This window comes from Oncorhynchus masou, chromosome 30 (assembly GCF_036934945.1).
Source record: "Oncorhynchus masou masou isolate Uvic2021 chromosome 30, UVic_Omas_1.1, whole genome shotgun sequence".
In the NCBI taxonomy this organism is placed as follows: Eukaryota; Metazoa; Chordata; class Actinopteri; order Salmoniformes; family Salmonidae; genus Oncorhynchus; species Oncorhynchus masou.
The window spans coordinates 68,415,879-68,434,354 of NC_088241.1; the positions used below are offsets into that span (position 1 = coordinate 68,415,879).

General features: G+C 45.5%; 1 protein-coding gene and 1 non-coding gene across 3 annotated transcripts in view; both read left to right on the forward strand.

The window, feature by feature from the left end:
- Nucleotides 1-18,476, forward strand: part of plod2 (procollagen-lysine, 2-oxoglutarate 5-dioxygenase 2) — a 128,338-nt gene that overhangs the window by 92,176 nt on the left and 17,686 nt on the right. The window contains exons 9-14 of one of the 2 annotated variants that reach the window (XM_064949681.1): nucleotides 2,174-2,299; nucleotides 2,475-2,596; nucleotides 6,364-6,468; nucleotides 12,133-12,258; nucleotides 13,582-13,723; nucleotides 16,262-16,324. In XM_064949681.1, coding sequence (XP_064805753.1) covers nucleotides 2,174-2,299; nucleotides 2,475-2,596; nucleotides 6,364-6,468; nucleotides 12,133-12,258; nucleotides 13,582-13,723; nucleotides 16,262-16,324 — 684 coding nt within the window. The remainder of the gene's footprint in view (nucleotides 1-2,173; nucleotides 2,300-2,474; nucleotides 2,597-6,363; nucleotides 6,469-12,132; nucleotides 12,259-13,581; nucleotides 13,724-16,261; nucleotides 16,325-18,476) is intronic. The other variant, XM_064949682.1, reaches the window with a different exon arrangement.
- Nucleotides 16,880-16,949, forward strand: trnav-uac (transfer RNA valine (anticodon UAC)). The gene has a single exon. It is a non-coding gene; the product is annotated as a tRNA-Val (tRNA).

Genomic DNA, 18,476 nt, shown 5'->3' on the forward strand with positions numbered 1-18,476 from the left:
TTGAGCTATCCGATTGGACGCTCTGGAGCCACGGTGATTTGAGCTATCCGATTGGGCAGACCAGTAGGTGCACTTGATTTCGTCAGATTTGCCGGTCCGCCGTGTCGGTGGAGTTTGACTCATGGGAACACTTTACCCGGTGCTCAGGACTTTTGCACCTTCCAGCACCAGCTCAACAATATTTGTTTTAAAAGGAGCGCATGCCTTTATCGTTCGTTGGCAGATGGGCTATGAACAGGTGCAGTGATCTGTGAGCTGCTCTGACAGCTGGTGCTTGAAGTTAATGAGGGAGATAAGAGTCTCCAGCTTCAGTGATTTTTGCAGTTCGTTCCAGTCATTGGCAGCAGAAAACTCGAAGGACAGAGGAGGTGTTGGTTTTGGGGATGACCAGTGAAATATACCTGCTGGAGCGCGTGCTATGGGTGGGTGTTGTTATGGTGACCAGTGAGCTGAGGTAAGGCGGAGCTTTACCTAGCAACGACCTATAGATGTCCTGCAGCCAGTGGGTCTGGCGATGAATATGTAACGAGGGCCAGCCGACGAGAGCATACTGGTTGCAGTGGTGGGTGGTATAAGGGGCTTTGGTAACAAAACAGATGGCACTGTGATAGACTGCAATCAGTTGATTGCGACCACTGCTCTAGACTACCAGTAACAATTCAACTAACTATCTACTAACCCTAACCTCAACCCTTATGCTAACTCTAAACGTAACCCTTAACCCTAACCCTAGCTCTAACCCTAACCTTAACCCTTACCCTAACCTTAACCCTTCCCCTAGCCCTAGCTCTAATCCTAACCTTAACCCTAACCCTAACCCTAGCTCTAACCCTAACCCTAACCCTAACCCTTACCCTAGCCCTAGCTCTAACCCTAACCTTAACCCTTCCCCTAGCCCTAGCTCTAACCCTAACCTTAACCCTTACCCTAGCCCTAGCTCTAACCCTAGCACTAGCTCTAACCTTAACCCTTACCCTAGCCCTAGCTCTAACCCTAACCCTTACCCTAGCCCTAGCTCTAACCCTAACCTTAACCCTTACCCTAGCCCTAGCTCTAACCCTAACCTTAACCTTTACCCTAACCTTAACCCTTTACCCTAACCTTAACCCTTACCCTAACTCTAACCCTTTACCCTAACCCTTACGCTAACTCTAACCCTTTACCCTAACCTTAACCCTTACCCTAACTCTAACCCTTTACCCTAACCTTAACCCTTACCCTAACCTTAACCCTAACCTTAACCCTTACCCTAACTCTAACCCTTTACCCTAACCTTAACCTTTACCCTAACCTTAACCCTTACCCTAACCTTAACCTTTACCCTAACTCTAACCCTTTACCCTAACCTTAACCCTTACCCTAACCTTAACCCTTACCCTAACCTTAACCCTTACCCTAACCTTAACCCTTACCCTAACCTTAACCCTTTACCCTAACCTTAACCCTTACCCTAACCTTAACCCTTACCCTAACCTTAACCCTTTACCCTAACCTTAACCCTTACCCTAACCTTAACCCTTACCCTAACCTTAACCCTTACCCTAACCTTAACCCTTACCCTAACCTTAACCCTTACCCTAACCTTAACCCTTACCCTAACCTTAACCCTTACCCTAGCCCTAGCTCTAACCCTAACCTTAACCCTTACCCTAACCTTAACCCTTTACCCCAGGGATCATCAACGAGATTCAGCTTCGGACGATGTTTTCTTGAGCTGATGGACGGGTGGCTGGAACATGATTACTAATCATTTGTAGACCGCAAATTAACCGCAAGAAGCTAAAACCAATATCATTTTTGACTAAAACATAATCATTTCAAACCTTGATTACATTTGTGTGCAGTCATGTGTCTCTCTATTGTACGTGGGAATACTTTGGAACAGATTTCTGAAATTAAAATCACTTGGAGCTGATTTATTGTGTTTTTAGTCTTTTATTATTCAACAATGAAAATGTAAAAATAAAAAAATGTACTTTTCTTTGCTCAGAAAACTTGGGGGGAGGCCAAATAAAACCACCCGCGGGCCAAATTCATCATGTTGGGGAACCCTACCCTAACCCTTACTCCAACCTTAACCCTAATCTTAACAAGCAGTTGCTTATCAACAGATTTCCATTACTGCAATGTGTCTGTAAGTGTTGTTTAATAACAGTATGTCTTGTATCAACAGGAGTATCCCACTGTGATGGTTGGAGTGTTCATCGAACAGCCCACTCCTTTCCTCTCTCAATTCTTCCAGAGACTCGCGACCCTCGACTACCCCAAACATAAACTTAACGTCTTCGTTCATAACAACGTGAGTATGGAGTATCTGCAGCTGGGCCTTGGCTCTTGGTCGACTCAGTATGGCAGAGTGCAAGACACAGCTTCCGATCCATCAACCATGTCTTCTTCTCTCTCTCAGCTCTCTGAAATTTAACTGTAATATGAGAAATACTTCTCTGTCTCTGTCTCTCTGTCTGTCTCTGCAGGAGGTTTACCATGAGAGACACATCCAGAAGTTTTGGGAGGAAAATAAAGACATGTTCAACAGCTTCAAGGTTGTGGGTCCGGAGGAGAACTTGAGCCAAGGAGAGGCCAGGAATATGGGCATGTACGTACGCTACCCGACCTGTGTGTATGTGTGATTCTTCTAGTTGTGTGTGTCTCCGTCTCTGAAACCTAAATCTCTCGTCCCCTAAACCTCCCCCCCCATCCTCACCTCAGAGAGACGAGGGCCCCTAAACCTTCCCCCCATCCTCACCTCAGAGAGACTAGGGCCCCTAATCCTTCCCCCCATCCTCACCTCAGAGAGACTAGGGCCCCTAAAGCTTCCCCCCATCCTCAGAGAGACTAGGGCCCCTAAACCTTCCCCCATCACCTCAGAAGGAACTGTCTAGCTTAGCCTGTTCCCAGATCTGTATGAACTAGCTGCGTGACAAGGAACATAGGGGAAGGCAAGACAGCACAAACAGATCTGACACCAGGCTAGGTTGGGAGTCCCATAGGGCGGTGCACAATTGGCCCAGCGTTGTCCAAGTTTGACCAGTGTAGGCCATCATTGTAATTAAGAATTTGTTCTTAACTGACTTAGCTAGTTAAATAAAGGTTAAAGGTTAGACAGCACAGACAGATCTGGTACCAGGCTAGGTTAGACAGCACAAGCAGATCTGGTACCAGGCTAGGTTAGACAGCACAGACAGATCTGGTACCAGGCTAGGTTAGACAGCACAGACAGATCTGGTACCAGGCTAGGTTAGACAGCACAGACAGATCTGGTACCAGGCTAGGTTAGACAGCACAGACAGATCTGGTACCAGGCTAGGTTAGACAGCACAGACAGATCTGGTACCAGGCTAGGTTAGACAGCACAAGCAGATCTGGTACCAGGCTAGGTTAGACAGCACAAACAGATCTGGTACCAGGCTAGGTTAGACAGCACAGACAGATCTGGTACCAGGCTAGGTTAGACAGCACAGACAGATCTGGTACCAGGCTCTCAATGAACTCATTGAACTATCACAAAGAGAGCATGCCAATGTTTTAGATCACTAGACAGGACAAGACAGAGTAGTTCGGGACAGGACAGGGCAGTTCGGGACAGGACAGGGCATGACAGGACAGGGCAGTTCGGGACAGGACAGGGCAGTTCGGGACAGGACAGGGCAGTTCGGGACAGGACAGGGCATGAAGGACAGGACAGGGCAGTTCGGGACAGGACAGTGCAGTTCGGGACAGGACAGGGCAGTTCGGGACAGGACAGGGCAGTTCGGGACAGGACAGTGCAGTTCGGGACAGGACAGGGCAGTTCGGGACAGGACAGTGCAGTTCGGGACAGGACAGGGCAGTTCGGGACAGGACAGGGCAGTTCGGGACAGGACAGGGCAGTTCGGGACAGGACAGGGCAGTTCAGGATAGGACAGGGCAGTTCGGGATAGGACAGGGCAGTTCGGGACAGGACAGGGCAGTTCGGGACAGGACAGGGCATGACAGGACAGGACAGGGCAGTTCGGGACAGGACAGGGCAGTTCGGGACAGGACAGGGCAGTTCGGGACAGGACAGGGCAGTTCGGGACAGGACAGGGCAGTTCGGGACAGGACAGGACAGGGCATGACAGGACAGGGCATGACAGGACAGGGCAGTTCGGGACAGGACAGGGCAGTTCGGGATGCCTCCCCCCATTATTCACAATCCTCTCTCAGGGTTATCAGTGGTCTGTAATCTTCAAATGAATATACAGTACAGAAACCTCAATCACACCCTTCATTGAGAACTGAATCTCTGTCGTCGGGAATTAGTAGTGTTTTACTTAGGATCTACTCATTGGAAACTTGCAAAGTACAGCAGGACATATTGTAAAGTGTATGTTTGGTGTCTAATCTCCCTGTCATGATGATGTCTGTTGTAATTGATCAGCTGTAATTAATATCCTAATCATTGATTGGTTCCTCTTGTACCTGTCAGGTGGGATGTGAGTGAGTTCATATGTGAGGACTAAATCTATTTTCAGACTTTATGTGCTCGGTTCGCTCATCAGGCCATCGTTTATAGTCTTTATGTGCTCGGTTCGCTCATCAGGCCATCGTTTATAGACTTTATGTGCTCGGTCGCTCATCAGGCCATCGTTTATAGACTTTATGTGCTCGGTTCGCTCATCAGGCCATCGTTTATAGACTTTATGTGCTCGGTCGCTCATCAGGCCACCGTTTATAGACTTTATGTGCTCGGTCGCTCATCAGGCCATCGTTTATAGACTTTATGTGCTCGGTCGCTCATCAGGCCATCGTTTATAGACTTTATGTGCTCGGTCGCTCATCAGGCCATCGTTTATAGACTTTATGTGCTCGGTTCGCTCATCAGGCCATCGTTTATAGACTTTATGTGCTCGGTTCGCTCATCAGGCCATCGTTTATAGACTTTATGTGCTCGGTCGCTCATCAGGCCATCGTTTATAGACTTTATGTGCTCGGTTCGCTCATCAGGCCATCGTTTATAGACTTTATGTGCTCGGTTCGCTCATCAGGCCATCGTTTATAGACTTTATGTGCTCGGTTCGCTCATCAGGCCATCGTTTATAGACTTTATGTGCTCGGTCGCTCATCAGGCCATCGTTTATAGACTTTATGTGCTCGGTCGCTCATCAGGCCATCGTTTATAGTCTTTATGTGCTCGGTCGCTCATCAGGCCATCGTTTATAGTCTTTATGTGCTCGGTCGCTCATCAGGCCATCGTTTATAGTCTTTATGTGCTCGGTCGCTCATCAGGCCATCGTTTATAGTCTTTATGTGCTCGGTTCGCTCATCAGGCCATCGTTTATAGACTTTATGTGCTCGGTCGCTCATCAGGCCATCGTTTATAGTCTTTATGTGCTCGGTTCGCTCATCAGGCCATCGTTTATAGACTTTATGTGCTCGGTCGCTCATCAGGCCATCGTTTATAGACTTTATGTGCTCGGTTCGCTCATCAGGCCATCGTTTATAGACTTTATGTGCTCGGTTCTCTCATCAGGCCATCGTTTATAGACTTTATGTGCTCGGTCGCTCATCAGGCCATCGTTTATAGTCTTTATGTGCTCGGTCGCTCATCAGGCCATCGTTTATAGACTTTATGTGCTCGGTCGCTCATCAGGCCATCGTTTATAGACTTTATGTGCTCGGTTCGCTCATCAGGCCATCGTTTATAGACTATGTGCTCGGTCGCTCATCAGGCCATCGTTTATAGACTTTATGTGCTCTGTCGCTCATCAGGCCATCGTTTATAGTCTTTATGTGCTCGGTTCGCTCATCAGGCCATCGTTTATAGACTTTATGTGCTCGGTCGCTCATCAGGCCATCGTTTATAGACTTTATGTGCTCGGTTCGCTCATCAGGCCATCGTTTATAGACTTTATGTGCTCGGTTCTCTCATCAGGCCATCGTTTATAGACTTTATGTGCTCGGTCGCTCATCAGGCCATCGTTTATAGTCTTTATGTGCTCGGTCGCTCATCAGGCCATCGTTTATAGACTTTATGTGCTCGGTCGCTCATCAGGCCATCGTTTATAGACTTTATGTGCTCGGTTCGCTCATCAGGCCATCGTTTATAGACTATGTGCTCGGTCGCTCATCAGGCCATCGTTTATAGACTTTATGTGCTCTGTCGCTCATCAGGCCATCGTTTATAGTCTTTATGTGCTCGGTTCGCTCATCAGGCCATCGTTTATAGACTTTATGTGCTCGGTCGCTCATCAGGCCATCGTTTATAGACTTTATGTGCTCTGTCGCTCATCAGGCCATCGTTTATAGACTATGAGCTCGGTCGCTCATCAGGCCATCGTTTATAATTATATTATAATGAATCAGTGATTGACCAGGCTTATTTCTTCCCTGTGTGTAACCAAGGGGGCTGTGTCGTAAGGACCCAGGCTGTGACTACTACCTCAGTATGGACGCTGACGTGATGCTCACCAACAGACAGACCCTGAAGATCCTCATCGAGCAGAACAGGTGTGTTGTTGTATTTCTGTCTCAGGCCGTTTGAACGGGAACAGGTGTGTTGTTGTATTCCTGTCTCAGGCCGTTTGAACGGGAACAGGTGTGTTGTTGTATTCCTGTCTCAGGCCGTTTGAACGGGAACAGGTGTGTTGTTGTATTCCTGTCTCAGGCCGTTTGAACGGGAACAGGTGTGTTGTTGTATTTCTGTCTCAGGCCGTTTGAACGGGAACAGGTGTGTTGTTGTATTCCTGTCTCAGGCCGTTTGAACGGGAACAGGTGTGTTGTTGTATTCCTGTCTCAGGCCGTTTGAACGGGAACAGGTGTGTTGTTGTATTTCTGTCTCAGGCCGTTTGAACGGGAACAGGTGTGTTGTTGTATTTCTGTCTCAGGCCGTTTGAACGGGAACAGGTGTGTTGTTGTATTTCTGTCTCAGGCCGTTTGAACGGGAACAGGTGTGTTGTTGTATTTCTGTCTCAGGCCGTTTGAACGGGAACAGGTGTGTTGTTGTATTTCTGTCTCAGGCCGTTTGAACGGGAACAGGTGTGTTGTTGTGTTCCTGTCTCAGGCCATTTGAACGGGAACAGGTGTGTTGTTGTATTTCTGTCTCAGGCCGTTTGAACGGGAACAGGTGTGTTGTTGTGTTCCTGTCTCAGGCCATTTGAACGGGAACAGGTGTGTTGTTTTTATGTTTATGTTTATGTTGTTTTTATTTTTTGCTGTGGTCGTTACGATACAGAGGAATCATCACAGGGACAGGAATCTGAATGATCTCAAACATTAAATGTTCATGTACGTTGCATGGGTAATATATAAGGTTATATTACTGATGAAGGTTATATTACTGATGAAGGTTATATTACTGATGAAGGTTATATTACTGATGAAGGTTATATTACTGATGAAGGTTATATTACTGTTGAAGGTTATATTACTGATGAAGGTTATATTACTGTTGAAGGTTATATTACTGATGAAGGTTATATTACTGATGAAGGTTATATTACTGATGAAGGTTATATTACTGATGAAGGTTATATTACTGATGAAGGTTATATTACTGATGAAGGTTATATTACTGATGAAGGTTATATTACTGATGAAGGTTATATTACTGTTGAAGGTTATATTACTGATGAAGGTTATATTACTGATGAAGGTTATATTACTGATGAAGGTTATATTACTGATGAAGGTTATATTACTGTTGAAGGTTATATTACTGATGAAGGTTATATTACTGATGAAGGTTATATTACTGATGAAGGTTACATTACTGATGAGGGTTACATTACTGATGAAGGTTATATTACTGTTGAAGGTTATATTACTGATGAAGGTTATATTACTGTTGAAGGTTATATTACTGATGAAGGTTATATTACTGATGAAGGTTATATTACTGATGAAGGTTACATTACTGATGAGGGTTACATTACTGATGAAGGTTATATTACTGTTGAAGGTTATATTACTGATGAGGGTTATATTACTGATGAAGGTTATATTACTGCTGAAGGTTATATTACTGTTGAAGGTTATATTACTGCTGCAGACTGTTGAAGGTTATATTACTGTTGAAGGTTATATTACTGATGAAGGTTATATTACTGATGAAGGTTATATTACTGATGAAGGTTATATTACTGTTGAAGGTTATATTACTGATGAAGGTTATATTACTGATGAAGGTTATATTACTGATGAAGGTTATATTACTGAAGGTTATATTACTGATGAAGGTTATATTACTGATGAAGGTTATATTACTGATGAAGGTTATATTACTGAAGGTTATATTACTGATGAAGGTTATATTACTGCTATAGGTTATATTACTGAGGGTTATATTACTGTTGAAGGTTATATTACTGTTGAAGGTTATATTACTGATGAAGGTTATATTACTGATGAAGGTTATATTACTGTTGAAGGTTATATTACTGATGAAGGTTATATTACTGAGGGTTATATTACTGAAGGTTATATTACTGTTGAAGGTTATATTACTGATGAAGGTTATATTACTGATGAAGGTTATATTACTGTTGAAGGTTATATTACTGATGAAGGTTATATTACTGTTGAAGGTTATATTACTGTTGAAGGTTATATTACTGATGAAGGTTATATTACTGATGAAGGTTATATTACTGTTGAAGGTTATATTACTGATGAAGGTTATATTACTGTTGAAGGTTATATTACTGAAGGTTATATTATTGATGAAGGTTATATTACTGATGAAGGTTATATTACTGATGAAGGTTATATTACTGATGAAGGTTATATTACTGATGAAGGTTATATTACTGCTATAGGTTATATTACTGAAGGTTATATTACTGATGAAGGTTATATTACTGCTGAAGGTTATATTACTGAAGGTTATATTACTGATGAAGGTTATATTACTGAAGGTTATATTACTGATGAAGGTTATATTACTGCTGAAGGTTATATTACTGCTGCAGGTTATATTACTGATGAAGGTTATATTACTGATGAAGGTTATATTACTGAAGGTTATATTACTGATGAAGGTTATATTACTGATGAAGGTTATATTACTGATGAAGGTTATATTACTGATGAAGGTTATATTACTGCTATAGGTTATATTACTGATGAAGGTTATATTACTGTTGAAGGTTATATTACTGCTATAGGTTATATTACTGATGAAGGTTATATTACTGATGAAGGTTATATTACTGCTATAGGTTATATTACTGATGAAGGTTATATTACTGATGAAGGTTATATTACTGATGAAGGTTATATTACTGATGAAGGTTATATTACTGTTGAAGGTTATATTACTGATGAAGGTTATATTACTGCTGAAGGTTATATTACTGATGAAGGTTATATTACTGATGAAGGTTATATTACTGTTGAAGGTTATGTTACTGATGAAGGTTATATTACTGATGAAGGTTATATTACTGATGAAGGTTATATTACTGTTGAAGGTTATATTACTGATGAAGGTTATATTACTGTTGAAGGTTATATTACTGAAGGTTATATTACTGATGAGGGTTATATTTCTGTTGCAGGCCAGTACGGTTATATTTCTGTTGCAGGCCAGTACGGTTATATTTCTGTTGCAGGCCAGTACGGTTATATTTCTGTTGCAGGCCAGTACGGTTATATTTCTGTTGCAGGCCAGTACGGTTATATTTCTGTTGCAGGCCAGTACGGCCAGGTAGAGGTTGATACCTCCACAGTTGTTGTTTTGCCTTTGGAAGCCTGCGGTCGAGACCAGCGGTAGGGTCTCTACTGCTGTCTGTGAATTCAGTCCTTGCTGAATTCAGTATAGTAGAGGCTAGCATTACATTATGTCTGGTTTACTGTAATACGACCCAGAGAGGTTCTGCTCTAACCATCCCCACTTGGCTGCAGTCCTCCCGGTTCACTCTGGGGGTGGAGTCTGGGGGTGGAGTCTGGGGGTGGAGTCTGGGGGTGGAGTCTGGGGGTGGAGTCCTCCCGGTTCACTCTGGGGGTGGAGTCTGGGGGTGGAGTCCTCCCGGTTCACTCTGGGGGTGGAGTCTGGGGGTGGAGTCTGGGGGTGGAGTCCTCCCGGTTCACTCTGGGGGTGGAGTCTGGGGGTGGAGTCCTCCCAGGTTCACTCTGGGGGTGGAGTCTGAGACTCAGGATGTTTGGATGTTTGCTACGTCCTTAAGTCACCCAGTATTAAGACATCCTGTTTGATAGAATTACACGCTCTCCCTCTCTCTCTGTCTCTCTCTCTCTCTCTCTCTCTCGCTCTCGCTCTCGCTCTCTCTCTCTCTCTCTCACTCTCTCTCTCTCTCTCTGTCTCTCTCACTCTCTCTCTCTCTCCCTCTCTCTCTCTCTCTCTCTCCCTCTCTCTTCCTCTTTCTTACTCTCTCTCTTGCTCTCTCTCTCACTCTCTCTCTCTCTCTCTCTCTCTCTCTCTCTGTCTCTCTCACTCTCTCTCTTGCTCTCTCTCTCTCTCGCTCTCCCTCTCTCTTGCTCTTTCTTACTCTCTCTCTTGCTCTCTCTCTCTCTCTCTCTCTCTTACTCTCTCTCTTACTCTCTCTCCCTCTCTCTCGCTCTCTCTCATGCACCTCTCTCTCTCGCTCTCTCTCATGCACCTCTCTCTCTCTCGCTCTCTCTCATGCACCTTTCTCTCTCTCGCTCTCTCTCGCTCTCTCTCATGCACCTCTCTATCTCTCGCCATCTCTCATGCTCCTCTCTCTCTCTCGCTCTCTCTCATGCACCTCTCTCTCTCTCTCGCTCTCTCTTGCTCTCTCTCGCTCTCTCTCATGCACCTCTCTGTCTTGCTCTCTCTCTCTCTCTCTCTCTCTCTCTCTCTCTCTCTCCCTCCCTCTCTCTCGCTCTCTCTCCCTCTCTCTCGCTCTCTCTCCCTCTCTCGCTCTCTCTCTCTCCCTCTCTCTCGCTCTCTCTCTCTCATGCACCTCTCTCTCTCACTCTCTCTCTTCTCTCTCTCTCTCTCTCTCTCTCTCTCTCTCCCTCTCTCTTGCTCTCTCTCACTCTCTCTCATGCACCTCTCTCCCTCTCTCCCTCTCTCTCTCACTCTCTCTCTTGCTCTCTCCCTCTCTCTCTCTCTCTCTTGCTCTCTCTCGCTCTCTCTCATGCACCCCCTCTCTCTCTCTCTCTCTCTCTCTCTCATGCACCTCTCCCTTTCTCTCTCTCTCTCTCTCTCTCTCTCTCTCTCTCTCTCTCTCTCTCTCTCTCTCTCTCTCTCTCATGCACCTCTCAATTTCATGTCATTGTTCAATTTAAAATACTTTATTGGCATAGAAAGTTAAATGATTTAGATTGTCAAACATGTAACATGTTGGGACCCTCTACCTCTAGTTCTCTGTTGGGACCAACAGCAATAATAATAGTAGTAGTGGACATGTGATTACCATTAACAACAACGAAAACAACAACATTAAAGCAGTGATAGTAGACCAGTGTCAACATGACTGAGAAGACACATGACCTGGTAGTAGACCATTGTCAACATGACTGAGAAGACACATGAGCTGGTAGTGGACCAGTGTCAACATGACTGAGAAGACACATGACCTGGTAGTGGACCAGTGTCAACATGACTGAGAAGACACATGACGTGGTATGAAAACAAAACTAAACAGGAAATATTATTGACATTACTTTGCACTTTTCACTGGCTGTCCCTCAGGTTGTGGCAGGAGGACACATTTGGCTGCCAAAACTGCACACTCTAGATTTACACCCAATAAAAACATATTTTTTAAATTCTTCATCTTTTACAGTTTCAAATTATTTGTACTGAATGATAATGACAGTCTCTCTTCTTTTTCTTCTTCTCCTTCTTCTTCTTCTTATTTTTCTTCTTCTTCTTCTCCTTCTCCTTCTCCTTCTTCTTCTTCTTCTTCTTCTTCTTCTTCTTCTTCTTCTCCTTCTCCTTCTCCTTCTTCTTCTTCTTCTTCTTCTTCTTCTTCTTCTTCTTCTTCTTCTTCTCATTCTTCTCCTTCTTCTCATTCTTCTCCTTCTCCTTGTTCTTCTTCTTCTCCTTCTTCTTCTTCTTTTTCTTCTTCTCCTTCTCCTTCTCCTTCTTCTTCTCCTTCTCCTTCTCCTTCTCCTTCTCCTTCTCCTTCTCCTTCTTCTTCTCCTTCTTCTTCTTCTCCTTCTCCTTCTTCTTCTTCTCTTTTCTGACAGGAAAATAATTGGTCCCCTTGTCACTCGTCATGGCAAGCTATGGTCCAACTTCTGGGGGGCGTTGAGTCTGGATGGTTATTATGCCCGTTCTGAAGACTACATCGACATCGTGCAGAGCAAGCGTGTGTGAGTGTCCTGTCCTCAACCAATGGGGTTGAAACTATCATTTTGTACGTCTCGTATGTATAACTCAGATTTCGGCTTATTTGTGAATTGCTGAGTGTTTTATTATATTATAGTATAGTATTACTCACTGATCTGTTTCAGGGAAGCCACAGTGTCAGACACAGGAGGCTGGTGGCACCTTCATTGGGGAGGACGGGGCTCGTGGTAATGGCTGGAGCAGAATGAGTGAAATGGTATCATGGTTTCTATTCGTTTGATGCCGTTGGCTCCGTTCCAGCCGTTATGAGGAGCTGTCCTCCCCTTCACCAGCCTCCTGTGATGTCAGGATGGTAAGCCTTTAAACCAGGAAAGCTGCTCGTTGGTCCACTGGCAGAGCTGGGGATTATGGGTCGTGTATGAATGGTTGTCTGTAAAGAAAAATATATGTATATATATATATAAACCTGCAGGAGGATCATTTGTGATGATCTCATCACTTCACAACCACCAGACAAGCCGAGGTAGAATGAATAGCATGTGTTTCCTGCATCCAGCTGTCTGCCAAGCATCCCACCAAGACATGTCTTTCCAAACCAGATCCAGGATCAGATTCCCTGGTCATGCATCACTTGTTTAATATAGTGCAGCTATTAGGATCACGGTCGGCAGTTGAGTTCTGAGATGTTTGGATGTTGTTGTTTTTACATCAGTAAGACACCCAGGATATATGATGGCTGACTGTCTGGGAAATGATACTCTCTCGCTCTCTCTGTCTGTCTCTGTCTGTCTGTCTCTCTCCCCCCTGTGTCTCTCTGTCTGTCTGTCTATCTCCCCCCCTGTGTCTCTCTGTGTCTCTCTGTCTGTCTGTCTGTCTCTCTCCCCCCCTGTGTCTCTCTGTGTCTCTCTGTGTCTCTCTCCCCCTGTGTCTCTCTGTGTCTTTCTCCCCCCCCCTGTGTCTCTCTGTGTCTCTCTCCCCCCCTGTGTCTCTCTGTGTCTCTCTCCCCCCTGTGTCTCTCTGTGTCTCTCTGTGTCTTTCTCCCCCTGTGTCTCTCTGTGTCTCTCTCCCCCTGTGTCTCTCTGTGTCTCTCTCCCCCTGTGTCTCTCTGTGTCTCTCTCCCCCTGTGTCTCTCTGTGTCTCTCTCCCCCCTGTGTCTCTCTGTGTCTCTCTGTGTCTCTCTCCCCCTGTGTCTCTCTGTGTCTCTCTGTGTCTCTCTCCCCCCTGTGTCTCTCTGTGTCTCTCTCCCCCTGTGTCTCTCTGTGTCTCTCTCCCCCCTGTGTCTCTGTGTTTCTCTCTCTCTTTCTCCCCCCCTCTCTCTCTATCTCTGTCCTTCTCTCCTCTCTCAGGGGCGTGTGGAACATTCCCTACATGGCTCATATCTACTTGATAAAGGGAGAGGTCCTGAGAAACGAGCTGAAGGAGAGGAAACATTTTGTTTTGGAGAAACTGGATCCTGACATGGCTCTCTGTAGACACGCTAGAGAACTGGTGAGACCGCTCAGATAACGCCTGAGTTATTACGTTGCTCAGTATAAGAACTAGAATGATTTAGATCTAGCAGCTACTGCATTGACAGTGATACACTGTTTAGATTAGAAGCATGCAGGACATCTGTTTCATGTAAGGCAGAATACGAGGACGTTTGGAGGAAGTTTAATGGACCAATGCCTTCGCCTCTTCCTCTGTGTTCATAGACATCCAGATTTATCTTATGTTAGCTTATGTTATGTTAGGTTAGCTTATGTTAGTTTATGTTAGGTTGCATTAGCTTATGTTAGCTTAAGTTATGTTATGTTAGCTTATGTTAGCTTATGTTATGTTAGCTTATGTTAGGTTAGCTGATGTTAGCTTACGTTAGCTTATGTTATGTTAGGTTAGCTTATGTTAGTTTATGTTAGGTTGCATTAGCTTATGTTAGCTTAAGTTATGTTAGCTTATGTTAGCTTATGTTATGTTAGCTTATGTTAGGTTAGCTGATGTTAGCTTATGTTAGCTTATGTTATGTTAGCTTATGTTAGGTTAGCTGATGTTAGCTTACGTTAGCTTACGTTAGCATACGTTAGCTTATGTTCGCTTATGTTATGTTAGGTTAGCTGATGCTAGGTTAGGTTATGCTATATGTACAGTATCTACCCTGAGTGCGCAAAACATTAAGAACACCTTCCCAATTGCAGTTGTGTCAAGATGTCCTTTGGGTGGCGGGCCATTCTTGATACACACAGGGAACTGCTGAGCGTAAAAAACCCAGCAACATTGTCGTTCTTGACACTCAAATTGGTGCACCTGGCACCTACTACCATATCCGTTCACAGGCACTTCAATATTTTGTCTTGGTCATTCACCCTCAGAACGGCAGATATATACAATCCATGTCTCAATTGTCTCAAGGTTTAAACATCCTTCTTTAACCCGTCTCCTCCCCTTCATCTACACTGACTGAAGTGGATTTAACAAGTGACATCAATAAGGGATCCTCGTTTTCTCCTGGATTGAACTGGTCAGTCTGTCATGGAAGGAGCAGGTGTTCCTAATGTTTTGTATACTCAGTGTATATGTATCTGAATGCTTCAGTCTCCAGAGAACAAAGGCCAGTATTCTGTAATGTAGTGTCTCCCAGTCTCTGTGTCTCATTGTGCTGTGGTATCCTGTACACAGTCTGTCTGTCTGTCTGTCTGTCTGTCTGTCTGTCTGTCTGTCTGTCTGTCTGTCTGTCTGTCTGTCTGTCTGTCTGTCTGTCTGTCTGTCTCTTTCTCTGTCTCCACGTGCTGTCTGTCTGTCTCTGTCTCTGTTTCTCTGTCGGTCTGTCTCCATGTGCTGTCTGTTTCTCTGTCTGTCTGTCTGTCTGTCTGTCTGTCTGTCTGTCTGTCTCCATGTGCTGTCTGTTTCTTTGTCTGTCTGTTTGTCTGTCTCCATGTGCTGTCTGTTTCTCTGTCTGTCTGTCTCCATGCGCTGTCTGTCTGTCTGTCTGTCTGTCTGTCTGTCTGTCTGTCTGTCTGTCTGTCTGTCTGTCTTCATTAAAGCACGATCTTGTCTGTTTACAACAGCCTCTGTTGTGCGTTCAGGTTCAGGGCCTCCTCTCCTCTCCCAGTCTCCCTCCTCTCTCCCCTCCTCTCTCCGCTCATCTCCTCTCTCCTCTCCTCTCCCAGTCTCTCTCTTCTCTCCTCTCCTCCCCTCTCCTCTCCTGTCCTCTTTCGGTCCTCCTCTCCCCTCTCGCCTCTCCTCTCCTCCCTTCTCCTCTCCTGTCCTCTCTCGGTCCTCCTCTCTCCTCCTCTCTCTCTCCTCCTCTTCTCGTCTCTTGTCCTCTCTCGGTCCTCCTCTCTTTCTCTCCTCCTCTCTCTTCTCCCAGTCTCCCTCCCCTCTCCTGTCCTCTCCTCTCCCAGTCCCCCTCATCTCCTCTCCCAGTCTCCCTCTCCCCTCTCCTCTCCCAGTCTCCCTCTCTCCTCTCCCGGTCTCCTTCTCCTCTCCTCTTCTCTCCTCTCCTCTCCCAGTCTCCCTCATCTCCTCTCCCAGTCTCCCTCTCCCCTCTCCTCTCCCAGTCTCCTCTTCTCCTCTCCCAGTCTCCCTCTCCTCTCCTCTCTTGGTCTCCCTCTCCTCTCCTGGTCTCCCTCTCCTCTCCTCTCCGGTCCTCTCTCTGTCTCCCTCCTCCTGTTCTCTCCTCTCCTCTGTCATGTGACCATGTGGCAATGTCTGGCTGTCTTCTAAACTGTATTTTGTTACTTCCGTTTGCCCTGTAGACTTTGTGACGTGTCACCCCATGCTAACACGTACTACCACAGAGCTCTGCTCTGAGTGTATGCACCTCTGCATCGCTTCACTCTGTCCCAGCATGCAACACTCACTAAGATAATAACTACCAAAACACCAGCTTCGGAGGGAGTCTTGGTCTTCATCATGCAGCTCATGTCCTCTCCTTCCCATGCCTCCTCCTCCTGTATGTTACATCTTACCTACCTGTCTACCAAGCTCTCTCTCTCTGACAAAACGTACCGTTACACCATTTACACCGTGCTTTTCCCTCTCTTTTAGACCAATCACAGAGAGAAAGACTCCCCCAACCCGGAAACATTCCATATGCTCAGAGTCCCAAAGGTTTTTAACAGCTTTCATTATTCTACTTTGTATAGATAACCATTTCCTATGTCCGGCCCATCGTAGAACCTTTGTCCAGCCCATTGTAGAACCTATGTCCGGCCCATCGTAGAACCTATGTCCGGCCCATCGTAGAACCTATGTCCGGTCCATCGTAGAACCTATGTCAGGCCCAACGTAGAACCTTTGTCCAGCCCATCATAGAACCTATGTCCGGCCCATCGTAGAACCTATGTCCGGCCCATCGTAGAACCTTTGTCCGGCCCATCGTAGAACCTATGTCAGGCCCATCGTAGAACCTATGTCCTGCCCATCGTAGAACCTTTGTCCGGCCCAACGTAGAACCTTTGTCCGGCCCAACGTAGAACCTTTGTCCGGCCCATCGTAGAACCTTTGTCCGGCCCATCGTAGAACCTATGTCCAGCCCAACGTAGAATCTATGTCCAGCCATCCCCAACAAAATTGAAAATTCAGTACCTGAATTCCAATAGACATGTTTTTCCACCAAAGCATTACAATATCACCCTTTCTAGAGCTATTTATTTGATAAATGATGTGTGGCTCAGTCGGTAGAGCATGGCGCTTACAACGCCAAGCGTCGTGGGTTCGATTCCCGCTGGGGCCACCCATATGCAAAAGTAGTGGCCCCAGCCGACTTGTAAGTCGCTTTGGACAAAAGCGTCTGCTAAATGGGATATATATATATAAATGAAATATAAACATAAAGTATGGAATCATCTCCAGAGATGTGATCTCTTTCAGGAAGTCTGCCGAGGCCTTTTAGAGGAGCCAAACCATTAGAGATGAAGCTGTGTATCTCCCTTTGGAAAAGGGGTGTTAATTAACCTTCCGCCTGTGATGAGTTAGAGACTGAGGAATCTCTTGTAGTTCCTCCCGCCCCTCAAGGAGTACTTAGCAGGAGAATAACGATCAGATATACACTAAAGTATGTGGACACCTACTCGTCGAACATCTCATAAAAAAAGAATGGCCATTAATATGGAGTTGGTCCCCACATTGCTGCTATAACAGCCTCCACTCTTCTGGGAAGGCTTTCCACAAGATGCTGGCACATTGCTGGGGGATCTTGCTTCCATTCAACCACACTAGCATTCGTGAGGTCGGGCACTGATGTTGGTGCGATTAGGCCCGGCTCGCATTCGGCGCTCTAATTCATCCAAATGTGTTCAATGGGGTTGAGGTCAGGGCTCTGTGCCGGCCAGTCAACTTCTTCTTCACCAATCTCGACAAACCATTTCTGTATGGACCTCGATTTGTGCACTGGGGCATTGTCATGCTGAAACAGGAAAGGGCCTTCCCCAAACTGTTGCCACAAAGTTGGAAGCACAGAATCATCTAGAATGTCATTGTATGCTGTAACGTTAAGATTTCCCTTCCCTGGAACTAAGGGCCCTACCCCGAACCATGAAAAACAACCCCAGACTATTATTCCTCCTCCACCAAACTTTACAGTTGGCACTATTTATTGCGGCAGGTAGCGTTCTCCTGGCATCCGCCAACCCAGATTCATCCGCTGGACTGCAAGATGGTGAAGTGTGATTCATCACTCCAGTTTCCACTGCTCCAGAGTCCAATAGCAGCGAGCTTTACACCACTCCATCCGTCGCTTGGCATTGCATATTGTGATCTGAGGCTTGTGTGCGGCTGCTCGGCCATGGAAACCCATTTCATGAAGCTCCCGACGAACAGTTATTGTGCTGACGTTGCTTCCAGAGGCAGTTGGGAACTCAGTAGTGAGGGTTGCAACCGAGGACATATGATTTTTACACGCTTCAGCACTCGGCGGTCCCGTTCTGTTAGCTTGTGTGGCCTACCACTTAGCAGGTGAGCCGTTGTTGCTCCTAGACATTTCCACTTCACAATAACAGCACTTACAGTTGACTGGGGCTCTAGCAGGGCAGAAATTTGACAAACTGACTTGTTGAAAAGGTGGCATCCTATGACGGTGCCACGTTGAAAATCACTGACATCTTCACGACGGGCCATTCTACTGTCAATGTTTCTCTATGGAGATTGCATGTCTGTCTGCTCGATTTTATGCAACGTTCAACAACGGGTGTTGCTGAAATAGCCGAATCCACTAATTTGAAGGGGTGTCCACATAGTTTGTGTATGTAGTGTATCAGTCCGT